This window comes from Megachile rotundata, chromosome 12, assembly GCF_050947335.1.
Source record: "Megachile rotundata isolate GNS110a chromosome 12, iyMegRotu1, whole genome shotgun sequence".
NCBI classification, from domain to species: Eukaryota; Metazoa; Arthropoda; class Insecta; order Hymenoptera; family Megachilidae; genus Megachile; species Megachile rotundata.
This window is the reverse complement of record NC_134994.1, coordinates 12,326,469-12,339,794: the sequence shown is the minus strand read 5'-3', so window position 1 is coordinate 12,339,794 and position 13,326 is coordinate 12,326,469. Positions and strand designations below refer to the sequence as shown.

Here is a 13,326-nt window from a genome sequence, read left to right as displayed (position 1 = left end):
AGAGTTAAGATTGGATCCGCTGTAAGCATCCAACGTCGTACAAAAAAAAACGTAATAAAGCATCACGCTTAATAAACAGAGTTCCTACAGATTGTCTGCTATGAACAAAATTTAAAGCTTTAGTTTTCTTTGGGTACTTTATTAGTAATTTATGCTGTGTATCTTGCAAATTGTGTAGGAATTTTTAACTACTTATTATGCAAAATTAATTGGTGTAGCTTTTCACGAATAGTTTACAAAATTTATTATATTTCTTTTCTATTTTAAGTGTGAGGTGTCTTACAAATTAAATGGAACTTCTTCATTAAGTAGTCTTAACTAGCACCTTCTTATCAAACGTTGTGATTTATTAGAAAGAAAAATGAATAAGTATGTACTTTGTATAAATATACAAAATATAATACATTAATTATAAAACAGATTGTATATTTGAAAGAAATTTTAAGAAATAAATTGAAGTTTCAGTATTCTTAATACAGAGTAAATGTAAATTTTCCGTCAATGATTATGGAAATTGAAAAAAGAAGTTTTTGCGATCGAAAATAGACTCGTGTATGAAAATAGCAGCGAACCACGAATTTTTAAAACCAATTTTCTCACGAACGAAGCGTTTCGAGAGGAACTTTTATTCCACGTTCGCGATGTATATCTTTATGAAGAACAACGGTTTCTGCGAGATGTGTTGTATATTCCGTTCTGTAAAACCTCACAGAGACCGGAGGAATATCGAATACCCGTTTGTCTTCGTTTGCCTAAGTCCTCCACTTCCGTGGAACTTTAAATAAGTTGAAATGTACTCGGAAAGTGGCTTACACTAATGCACATTTAATGTGGCTTAATTGAGGTGAATTTGGGAATTTTGGGAATTGGGGAATTAAGAAATTGGGGAATTGGGAAATTAGGAAATTAGGAATTGAGAGATTAGGAATTTGGGGTATTAGGAATTGGGAAATTAGGAATTGGGAGATTAGGAATTCGGGGAATTAGGAATTGGAGATTTAGGAAAATAGAAAATTAGGAATTGGGGAATTGGGGATTTGGGGATTTGGAAAATTAGGAAATTAGGAATTAGGGAATTGGGGAATTGGGGAATTGGGGAATTGGGGAATTGGGGAATTGAGGATTTGGAAAATTAAGAAATTAGGAATTGGGGAATTAGGAATTCGGGGAATTAGGTATTGGGAAATTAGGAATTTGGGGAATTTGGAATTTGGGAAATTTGGAATTTGGGGAATTTGGAATCTGAGGAATTTGGAATTTGGGAAATTTGGAATTTGGAATTTTGGGAATTTGGAATTTGGGGAATTTGGAATTTGAGAAATTTGGAATTTGGGGAATTTGGAATTTGGGGAATGTGGAATTTGGGAAATTTGGAATTTGGAATTTGGGAAATTTGGAATTTGGAGAATTTGGAATTTGGGGAATTTGGAATTTGGAATTTGGGAAATTTGGAATTTGGGGAATTTGGAATCTGAGGAATTTGGAATTTGGGAAATTTGGAATTTGAGGAATTTGAAATTTGGGAAATTTGGAATTTGGAGAATTTGGAATTTGGGAAATTTAGAAATTGGGAAATTTGGAGTTTGGGGAATTGGGGATTTGAGAAATTTGGAATTTGGGGAATGTGGAATTTGGGGAATGTGGAATTTGGAATTTGGGAAATTTGGAATTTGGAGAATTTGGAATTTGGAATTTGGAATTTGGGAAATTTGGAATTTGGGGAATTTGGAATTTGGGGAATTTGGAATTTGGAATTTGGGAAATTTGGAATTTGGGGAATTTGGAATCTGAGGAATTTGGAATTTGGGAAATTTGGAATTTGAGGAATTTGAAATTTGGGAAATTTGGAATTTGGAGAATTTGGAATTTGGGAAATTTAGAAATTGGGAAATTTGGAGTTTGGGGAATTGGGGATTTGAGAAATTTGGAATTTGGGGAATGTGGAATTTGGGGAATGTGGAATTTGGAATTTGGGAAATTTGGAATTTGGAGAATTTGGAATTTGGAATTTGGAATTTGGGAAATTTGGAATTTGGGGAATTTGGAATTTGGGGAATTTGGAATTTGGAATTTGGGAAATTTGGAATTTGGGGAATTTGGAATCTGAGGAATTTGGAATTTGGGAAATTTGGAATTTGAGGAATTTGAAATTTGGGAAATTTGGAATTTGGAGAATTTGGAATTTGGGAAATTTAGAAATTGGGAAATTTGGAGTTTGGGGAATTGGGGATTTGAGAAATTTGGAATTTGGGGAATGTGGAATTTGGAATTTGGGAAATTTGGAATTTGGAGAATTTGGAATTTGGAATTTGGGAAATTTGGAATTTGGGGAATTTGGAATTTGGGGAATTTGGAATTTGGGAAATTTGGAATTTGGGGATTTTGGAATCTGAGGAATTTGGAATTTGGGGAATTTGGAATTTGGAAAATTTGGAATTTGGGAAATTTAGAAATTGGAAATCTGGAATTTGGAAAATTTGGAATTTGGGAAATTTAGAAATTGGGAAATGTAGAAATTGGGCAGTGTGATAATTATGTAGCATATGTATAACTAAGAAAAGTTTAATATTAAAAAATGTGAAAAGACATCGTTTCGAACCCATCGATCGCAATTAATCTGAGGGCACGAAAGGCGATTCTTAAGGTACTCTATTTGAGTAAAAAGTTCTGGAACGTCGTACATTGCAGCGAGTATACGTGGGTAAAAAATTGGAAACCGTTAATTTTACTAAAACACCGGATACACTTCTATCCGGTGAATTCCGTTTCAGTTTACGAGCCACCTACACAAACGTTTCAACTAAAACGTGTTTCGCTCCTGTTTGTTCCAGTCACTGCACCAGCGACTATATTGCCGTGTATTCGGGTCCGACAACATCGAGTCCTCTTTTAAAGATGCTCTGTGGCAAAGAGAAAACCTCGTTGACTTACAGCGGACAGAAACTGTTGGTCGAGTTCAGGTAAACTTTTGTACATTTTCTTTGAGAACATCCCCATTATTGTATTGTAACAATCTGTTTGTAAAGTTTGTGCAACTTGATGCTCCTTGAATTGGTAGAATACGGGGGGAAAAAAGGTATTGTCCTCTGTAATTTGTAGAATTTGTTGGGGACAATGGAACTGGTTAATTAAGGGACTGTGAGGATTTGACGGAAAATGGCGATATAGAGAGGGGTGCTCATAAATATTCATTGTTCAGAATTTTATTTGGTACTTAATTTACTATTTTGTCAGATGAAATGTTTACGTATGATTAAAAATGCGATATGTAAAAATAATAGCAAAAGTATTTGATTATTTTAATGTGAATAAGGGTTATTTTTCACATTTGTACTTTTTAAATAATAGCACACTGTGAATTCAATTTCAGTTCCTTTTATCTAATCACAGAGTGATATTTTACAGTACTAATATTTTATAATAATATTTTATAATAAAATTCTTTAATATTCCTGTTTGAATAATTTTTTGAACATTTCATTAAAAGAATTGATTTTAATATGTTGATCAGACATTTTTATTCTTGTCAGCAACTACTAAAAAGTTCCAAAGTGTTAGATAGTTTAGGAAGAAATTATGTTTTCAGAACGGGTCCCGAAGTACCCCCATTTGATTACAATGGTTTCGTCGCGAATTTGAATTTCATGGAAATCACAACGGAACCACCGACGACAGTGACCACAGAAGGTTTTAATAAAAGTGGTAAGTAGAAAAATACATTGCAATTTAATAACTTCATTATACTCATGCATTTATTCAAAGAAAAACTGCAACAATTTAGTGGACATATAAAATGAAAATTAAAAATATCAAGCAAATTTTTCAGGTTTGATCATTTTGATGTTTTCAGTTCATGAACGCAATCTACATTATTCGAAATTTAAATTGATCTATTATTAATTAAACATTAGTATTTCATAATATTTATCGTTTAAATATTAAAGTGAATCTCATAATATTTATCGTTTAAATATTAAAATGTAACTTCATAATATTTGCCATCTAAATATTAATATTTATTTATCAAAATTTGTTACTCAAATATTAGTATCATTTAAATATTAATTTTCATTCAGGCATTAAAATTTAATATTAATATTAATTGGCCACATTATCGAACGTGTCAATAAAATAATATTCACAACAATCTTTCAATCTCTACAATACACGCCGTTAATTAATAAAACTTGCAAAGTGCAACCACGTATAATATTTATTTAATTAACAACGATCACGAACGAAGCTTGAATCCAGAAGTAATTCGGACCTCTGTCCACATCACTTCCGAGGGTTCAAAAAGAAAAATTCCCATCACACCTCTCGCGAGATAATTAATTCCAACCCCTCAGTGTATTTCAATTTCAATCGAGCGGTGTTTCGAAACTGGGTCGCCCTTGCTTCAACACCCTCTGTGGACTGAGAGTCTGTATAGTAATGTCTCCCACATTGGCCCCATTCGCTGTATCCTCAAATTGTCCCTACTGATGTGTTTACGCTCTTTAAAGGTCTGCTTACATTATACCGGCAAGTGGCTTTAGTAGCCTTGCTGTGGTAGACAAATAGGTAGTCAAATTTTTGGGTTTCTGTTTTTGGTGATTTGGGAAATTGAGAGTTGAGGAATTTGGGGATGAAGGAATTTGGGGGTGGAGAAATTTGGGGATGTAGGGATTAGGGGGTGGAGGAATTTGGGGATGTGGGGATTTGGGGGTGTAGGTATTTGGGAGATGTAGGGATTTGGAGATTTAGGGATTTAGGGATACAGGAATTTGGGGATCCAGAGGTAGGAGGCTGTAGAAATTTGGGATTTTTGGGATTTGGGGTTTGTGGGATTTGGGGTTTGTGGGATTTGGGAATTGTGGGATTTGGGATTTGTGGGATTTGGGGTTTGTGGGATTTGGAGTTTGTGGGATTTGGGATTTGTGGGATTTGGGATATGTGGGATTTGGGATATGTGGGATTTGGGATATGTGGAATTTGGGATTCGTGGGATTTGGGGTTTGTGGAATTTGGGATTTGTGGAATTTGGGATATGTGGGATTTGGGATATGTGGGATTTGGGATATGTGGAATTTGGGATATGTGGGATTTGGGATATGTGGGATTTGGGATATGTGGGATTTGGGATATGTGGGATTTGGGATATGTGGGATTTGGAATATGTGGAATTTGGGATTCGTGGGATTTGGGGTTTGTGGAATTTGGGATTTGTGGAATTTGGGATTTGTGGGATTTAGGATTTGTGGGATTTAGGATTCGTGGGATTTGGAATTTGTGGGATTTGAGATTCGTGGAATTTGGAGTTTGTGGGATTTGGGATATGTGGCATTTGGGATATGTGGGATTTGGGATTTGTGGGATTTGGGATTTATGGAATTAGGAATTTGTGGGATTTGGAGTTTGTGGAATTTGGAGATGTAGGGCTTTGCAGATATAGAAATTTGGAAATATAGGGACTTGAAGAAGCAAGCAATAAGGTAATGTAGGAATTTAGGATTATAGAAATTTAGGGACATAGAAACTTGACGATGTAAGAACTCGCTGCAGTAAGAAATTAAGAATGCAAGAATTTGGAGATATAAAAATTTCCAAATATTAAAATTTAACAATAACTGCATACTAATGAAAATATAAACCTTAAGCTTAAAAAACCTCCTTCCTCTCTTTTAAAAATCCCAGTAACATTCGCAATAATCTTCTAAACCAAACAATCTACCACCTACTCCACCAGCTACCACCCATGAATTGCTCTTCACATCCTACTCAATCCTACTCCTCATCCTCCTTTCAAAATAAACCACAATTATTATTATACAATTACCACACTGTATTTTCAGTGGACACAACAAAGATGATCAACAACATTGGTTACAACGTGCGGTATAATAACCGGGATCTCCACGATCATCGCAAGGATCAAGGGTCATCGTCGAGCAGCTGCGACCTAGAGGTCACAGGTGAGAAAGTACGAGCGGGTCATCACGACACCCGGGGAAAGCTCAAGTCCACCACGTGTCGACTGGTTCTACGTGGACGTGCTTATGACACTGGACACGTTTCACTGGCCAGTTACAATCTTAGGTAAGATGAACCATCTTGTCTCTTTTCATCTGTGCTTTTTATCGACGAGGTATTTGCTGAAGATTTTGGGTTATGGATTATGATTTCTGATGGGTTATGGCTTTTGATGGATTATGGGTTATGGGAGATGGAGATAATTTTGTTTCTGTGGAGTTATTGAATATTGCAATTTGGGGATTTGGAGGGTTGGGAAATTAGGAAGTTGGATGTTTTGGGATTCAGTTGGAAATTGGGAAATTGGGAAGTTGAGGATTTGGAGATTTGAAGGGTTCGGGTGTTAAAGTTTGGAAATTTGAGAATTTGGGTGTTTGGGAATTTGGACATTTGGGAATGGGATTTATGAATTTTTGGGTTTAGATTTTGGGGAGTGGGGATTTGGAAATTTTGGGATTTGATAATTTGGGGATTTGGAGGGTTGGGAAATTGGGAAGTTGGATATTTCAGAGTTTTGGGATTTGGGGAGTGTGGAATTTGAAAACTTTAAAATTTAATAATTTGGGGACTTGAGAGTGTGGGAAATTGGGATCATAAGAATTTGAGAAATTGGGAATTTTTAAATTTAGAAATTGTTAAATTTAGAAATTCTCAAATTCTCAAACTTAAAAAACTGAGAAATGATATTCTCAAATTCTCAAATTTAAAAAATTGAGAAATGAAATTTTAGAATCTAGAAAGTAAGAAATTTTAAAAATAAAAAATTTGAAAATATAAATAGGTGGAAATTCAAGAACTCTTCAATTAAAAAATTTCCTTTAAATAAACATTAAAAATATCCTCATAATATATCTCATAACCATAATTATACAAAAACTTCTCATATTAAATATTAAATCAGCGAATCAAAACGAAATAAATAAAATCATATGCAATTAAAATAAACAGTACTACTCTAAACGATTTATCGATCGATAACGTAATATAACAGGAATTACGCAATGATGCATATAACTGAAATTATTTAATCATTTGAATAATATTAACAGGTTCACGAATCGTTAAATCCTCGAATCGCAATATTGTAATTCGTGATATTAAAAATCTCATAATGGTTTCCAATAATTTACAATTCAATATAATGACAGGCATTGATAGAATTAATTAATCTCGATGAAACGGTACCTTATGCAAAACGTGTGATTTTAGTATCCGTAGATTTGATGAAATCATTGCATGAATATTTAACCACTTCTTGCAATATTATTATATTACTTCATATCTTACAGAAGTGATATAATAACATTATTTTAATTTGGTTTCATTTTTAATTCTCTGAGTTCACTTTATACCAAATGAAAAATTATACAGAATTAATTTTTCATTTAATTTTTTTGCATATTCGTGTAATGTAATATTATTTAAATTTGGTTTCATTTTTACTTCTCTGAATTCACTTTATAGTAAAATAAAAATTGTATGATATTCATTTTTTATTTAATCTTTTTGCGTTTTTATTACTTTACCGAAATAATGCAATATTGACATAATTTAAATTTCATTTAATTTTTTGTACTCTAAAATTATTTTATACCTAAATGAAACAATACAATATTAATTTTACTTGAATTTTTTTCTCCATGCTCATTTTACACCTTACTGAAATAATACAATATTGACATAATTTAAATTTCATTTAATTTTTTGTTCTCTAAAATTATTTTATACCTCACTAAAATATTACAGTATTAAACTTTAACTTTTTCCAAATTCATTTTATACTTCATTAAAATAATACAATATTACAGTTTAAATTCTATTTCATTTTTTATTCTTCAAATTAATTTAATTACATGAATCCAAAACATTATTCAACTTCCACTCACCGATATTTTAATCAATACAAACATGGACAGAGACATCTACAAACACATATTCGAAAACATTTTCATTTCATCAACATTTGGTTCCTACGTACACACGCCAGTATTTGCGAACAAACGGGAAACTCAAAGACGATAGGATTCGATTGTAAAGAGAAAATTAGAAAACAGCTAGGAAATGCAGTCACGTAGAGTACCGTGCCATTGGTCCGTGGTTAGAATTCCATTTCATTTGTTTACCTTTTTCACGGGGTCACTCTTCAGGGTCCTCGACTGCGAGCGTTTCTGTATCAAGATCGAACGAGAAGTCGAACTTGCTAGTCTCTGACCGACACTTCGATTTTAATTACTAGTTACTACAGAAGAAACCCCTTCAGGTACGATGTATCGAATTGCGTTGAGGTTAATAATCGAAGCCGCTACAAAATGGCGAAACAAAGTTCGCGACGTGACGTACCTTCAAAAGGCTTCGAACAAAACGAATTTTACTTTCTACGAATCAAATATTATATTATCAAAATATTATGCTTTTTGTTCATTATTATGCTTTGTTCATCATCACAACTGTTTTTTTTATTAAAATACTTACAGTAGTTTGCTTATTGTAATGTCACTTACAACGTGTAGTTCGTGACGGAGCATCAAATCTTGTTCTAATAACTATAATAACATTTTCATTTATATTTATTAATATTAGTACTAACATAAACACTTTCTTTTTAGTAAAAACAGTCTTTAAAATAGCACTTATGATTTTATTTATTTTTACGAAGAATTTAAAGATGGCGACGTAGAGGGCGCCACTGGTAACCTAATCGTTCACATTGACTTTTGTTCCGAAATTAAATAAATTCTAATGTAACTTAAAATGAATCGCTAAAACTGAAATACAATATAAAAAAAAAACAGAGTTATTGAAAAATGATGAACCTATGAACCGCAACGACATCGCGAGTTGTCATATTTTGAAAAAAAATTCAGAGTTCCCTGTATCACAGTTTCGTAAATCAATATCCGCGAAATTTGGATGTTATTGGTACAAAATTTCAGCAGTCAGAAGTCATGTGTATCCAGTTTCACGCGTCACGGGATTTCACATCGAGTTCAAGAAATCGAGAAACGCTCGTGCCGCATTCTCTGAATCGGGACACGTTTCTATCGAGCTTTCTACGCCGAGGAACGATCTCTTCGGGTTCGATAAACATTTGTATCGGGATTACGAGAATCTAGGATACTCGTGAATTGCTCAAACTTTTGTAAACTTTAGGATGACTGGAAATTTGGTAAATAATATGTATTGGAAAAAAGAACAGAGAAATTAAGAGTCAACTTTGAGTTGACGTGTTATAATTTATATATGTTGTACATCAGTTAGAATCATAAGAAAAAAACGTTTAAACTAGATACTCATTAACTGTTTTGTTTAAAATGTAGTTATGATTCATTTCATAACTGTTTAACAAATACCTCTCCGATAAATACCTGTCTGACAAGTACAGCTTCGATAAATACCTCTTCAATAATTATATATAATTTTCTTAATTACGTACAAGCTCTCTCAATCTCCCTCAACGCCTCCAAAACCCTATATTACCTGTAAACACATCTTTTAACTATCCATCCCACTAAAAATTCCACGATATTTCTACCGGAAATTCCTCCCAAAAATTGACACAGTGTTCGATACAAAAAACCGTTCACTCTATCATCTCAACGTGTTCCTCTCGTTCCTCTCGGTATGCGTGTCTTCTCTTAGTTTATTCCCGGATATATATCTGCCGTCTCAGACCCACGGGGTTACGTTCGCTCCTTGGCTACGGTTCGCCTGGTTTTGGCGAAGAGGAAGGGGCTTTACCAACCCTCCCAGAGCGTGTTCCATCTCTTACAGGAACATATCTACAAAGCCACGAATGCATGGTCCGCGCGTTGCAGCCATTGTGCATGATAATTGAAAATCCCAGGGATACGAGCCAGCCGCATTCCCATGTGATTTACTGCTACTTCGTATCTATTACTTCCGAGAACAGGATGGAGGGCTTCTGTTGGCGCGTTTCGATGAATTATGCTGATTGATACGCGCGAACGGAAATGGAGATTCTTAGCAATCTCGGCTTACGCACGCTACAAAATGGCGCCTGGGTATTTAGGTTTTTGCTGATGGAAATTTAGGTCGTTTAATTTTTTTTTGTTTGGTTACATTTTGAGAATTATGGAAAGTATTTCTATCGTTGCACTCAAAGTAGTTTTATTATGGAAAGTGTTATTAGGTTGTTAGTATAATGTACTAGTGCTATTGTCAATGAACGTATTTGTCAAACGACAGTTTGAAATATTTTACTCGGTTTTAGTGTAATTAGTTTCGTTAAGTTAGTTGAGTTAGTTAAATTAGTTAAGTTAGTTGAGTTAAATTAAGTTAGTTGAGTTAGTTAAGTTAGTTGAGTTAAATTAAGTTAGTTAAGTTAGTTAAGTTAGTTGAGTTAGTTAAATTAGTTAAGTTAGTTGAGTTAGTTAAGTTAGTTGAGTTAGTTAAGTTAGTTAAGTCAGTTGAGTTAGTTAAGTTAAATTAAGTTAGTCGAGTTAAGTTAAGTTAGTCAAGTTAATTAAATTAGTTCATTTAGTCAGTATAGTCTTAGTTACCACTATTTGCAAATTACCGTATTTTCAAATTTCACTATTCAAACATGTAATATTATCAAATATCATATACTATAAAATATTGACACTATACATTAAACCACACGACACCTTCATGACTATTTCTGTCTGATCACACGTTGACCTATTCTACTTAAAACTTCAACCTTCTACCTATCCACATTTCAAATTACAATATTTCTCTAATATAACGTTATTCCTCATAAAGAGTACATATTATCCCTCCATCTAATTTATCCTTCACACTCTAACTTCCAAAACTACCAAATTCTTCTTCATCGACACATGCAGAATTTTTATTGTCAGACGCTCCTGGTTACGTACCCAGCTTGCAGTAATTACTAAATCACTTTAGATATCCGATTACACACCATATTTGACGCCCAATTTGTTACATCCTGCAGAATCAATACTCAGCTTAATGTTCGTTGAAGTTTGACACAGTACACGTAACACGCATAAGCGGATCTGAGCTGGGTATTGTGTTCCTCGTAGCAAGCGCAAAGTTTGTGATTAGAGACAAATATCTGTGGCTATAATTTTGCTATGATACTTCGGCATCGATACTTTATGTCAACATGCAAATTCCTCTATATGAGGCATAAGTTCAAGAATACAGCAATTCTTAAATACACTTCATGATGAGACCAGAAATTATTAAATACTTTTAACCTCCAGATAACAACCTTTAACATCCAGATATTAATCTATGAAGTATATTAAGATTAAACCTATGAGGTATATTTAAAGATGTCCAAACAAAAATTTACAAAAAAATCAACCTTGTGTCCCCAGTTATTTGCGGATGAACTCTGACGAATTCTTTTGAAGCTCAACCCTTAATTGCTGCTAATATTTCTTTCACAGATCCGACAAATATCGACTTCCAATCGCGTTACATCGAACAGTGTTTCAAAGGATAAAAATAAAAGATGCAAATGAACTTCTCTGCCTACATTTTCGCAAATCCATTTTCGTGCTTTGTTGTCAATAAATGATTTCGTCCCTTGACTCGGGCGGCTAACTGAATTATTTCACTATCTGCCATCCCGTTGATCTTCGCTCGGCCCAACTTGATTCCTCGAATATTCATTTGACGAAAACTACGTGCTCTACACACAAATTTTTAACAACCCTACCGCCATCACCGGCCTGTCTAACCTGCATTATTTATCGTGATCGATATGCCATTGGCCAACGTTTCTGCTTTACGCTCGATACCCTTTCATCGCGGCCTGCTTTCGCCCGAACGAAAGAATAAATTTAAACGGGTAATTAAGTTGTTAAAAACTTTCAGATGAATGGGCCGGGTAATTGCTAGCCAAGGCTACGCCCGTTTGTTTGGAGAGAACGGATTATTGCTTGAAAACCTTTTCGAGGGTCAATTATTCATCCGACTTCGAGTGGATTGGTATATATCATTAACACGTTTATTAACCCTTTGCCCTAATATCTGTGGCGCTACTGTTTGAATGTGGCGAAGGGGACTCGTATTTTGGGTTCAATTTTAATTATCTGCGTGATCGCTAAATTCTAATAATTTATGTTTACTATGCCACTGAATAGTGAATTAGGAAGAGACTGAACTTCGTGTGGTAATCTTGAAGAGCTAAAGTTTCACAGTAAACCTAAGAATTAAGTTTGACGTAAGACGATTACAATTAAGAATAGTGAAAACTTGAATAATTACAGTAATCAAAAATTGAGAAATAAGGCAACTGTAATTTGAAAAATTTAGGAGTGAAACGATCACAATAAAGAAGGTAAAAAATCGTAATAAAAAAAATTGGGAAATAAAACAATTACAATAAAGGAGATTAAAAAATAAATCTATTGCAATAAAAAAATTGAGAAATAATACGATTACAAGAAAAAAAAATTGAGACATAAAACTGTGACAATAAAAATAAAATTGAGACATAAAACTATTACAATAAAAAAAAATTGAGAATTAATACTATTACAATAAAAAAAAATTGCGGAATAAAACAATTACAATAAAAACCAAATTGAAAAATAATACAATTACAATACAAAATAAAATTGAGAAATAAAACTATTACAATAAAAAAAATTTTGTCAAATAAAACAATTCCAATAAAAAAAAAATGTTTCAATATCCCAATGACAATAAAAAAAATTGTGAAACAAGTCAATTATGTTAAAAAATTCTAAATACCACAGTACTCATAAAAATTAAGGTTGTTACAACAAAAAGAATTGAAGACTAAGACAATTACAATAAATTAGACAATAAATATAAGATTAAAATTAGATATCGAAGATAATTACTCCCGTCTCAATTACAGCGCCCAAACCTGCCAATCATCGATAGAAATATTCGACGGGCTGCCGGAAGTTGGGATGCCAGGCCCGGTGAAATCTCTCGAGAGAATTTGCAGCCCTGCGCAGAGACTCCCACGGGAATTCGTCCAACAAGATACGTAAGTGGATTCTCTAGTTATTAGACGGGAAATGCCGACGTCGTCTACGGCGCACTGCTTATTACTCGGATACTGCGCTAAGAAGTCCTCCAGATTCCAGTTCGATTCATGACGCGATATGCAAACCGCCCTTGCTATCCGTCCGCGGATCGGCATACCTTGCCCGACTTCCAAAATTAATGCAGAGAACTCGATCGGTAAGTTCTGGCTTCGTCAAGAAACACGTTTCCTACGAGCAATTTCGAAAATTCGTTTCGTGAACTACTATGTCAAAATTTGGTCTACTTCGGTTGCTTAATTTATTACGTCACGTTTTTAATTAATGGATAAAC

The 13,326-nt window shown here is 33.7% G+C and overlaps 1 protein-coding gene across 4 annotated transcripts in view; it reads left to right on the top strand.

Moving 5' to 3' along the window:
* LOC100877900 (uncharacterized) overlaps positions 1-13,326 on the top strand; it is a 487,744-nt gene that overhangs the window by 432,186 nt on the left and 42,232 nt on the right. For all 4 annotated transcript variants that reach the window (XM_076538517.1, XM_076538520.1, XM_076538519.1 and 1 more), the window contains 4 exons: positions 2,832-2,960; positions 3,587-3,702; positions 5,835-6,078; positions 12,860-12,994. In XM_076538517.1, coding sequence (XP_076394632.1) covers positions 2,832-2,960; positions 3,587-3,702; positions 5,835-6,078; positions 12,860-12,994 — 624 coding nt within the window. The remainder of the gene's footprint in view (positions 1-2,831; positions 2,961-3,586; positions 3,703-5,834; positions 6,079-12,859; positions 12,995-13,326) is intronic.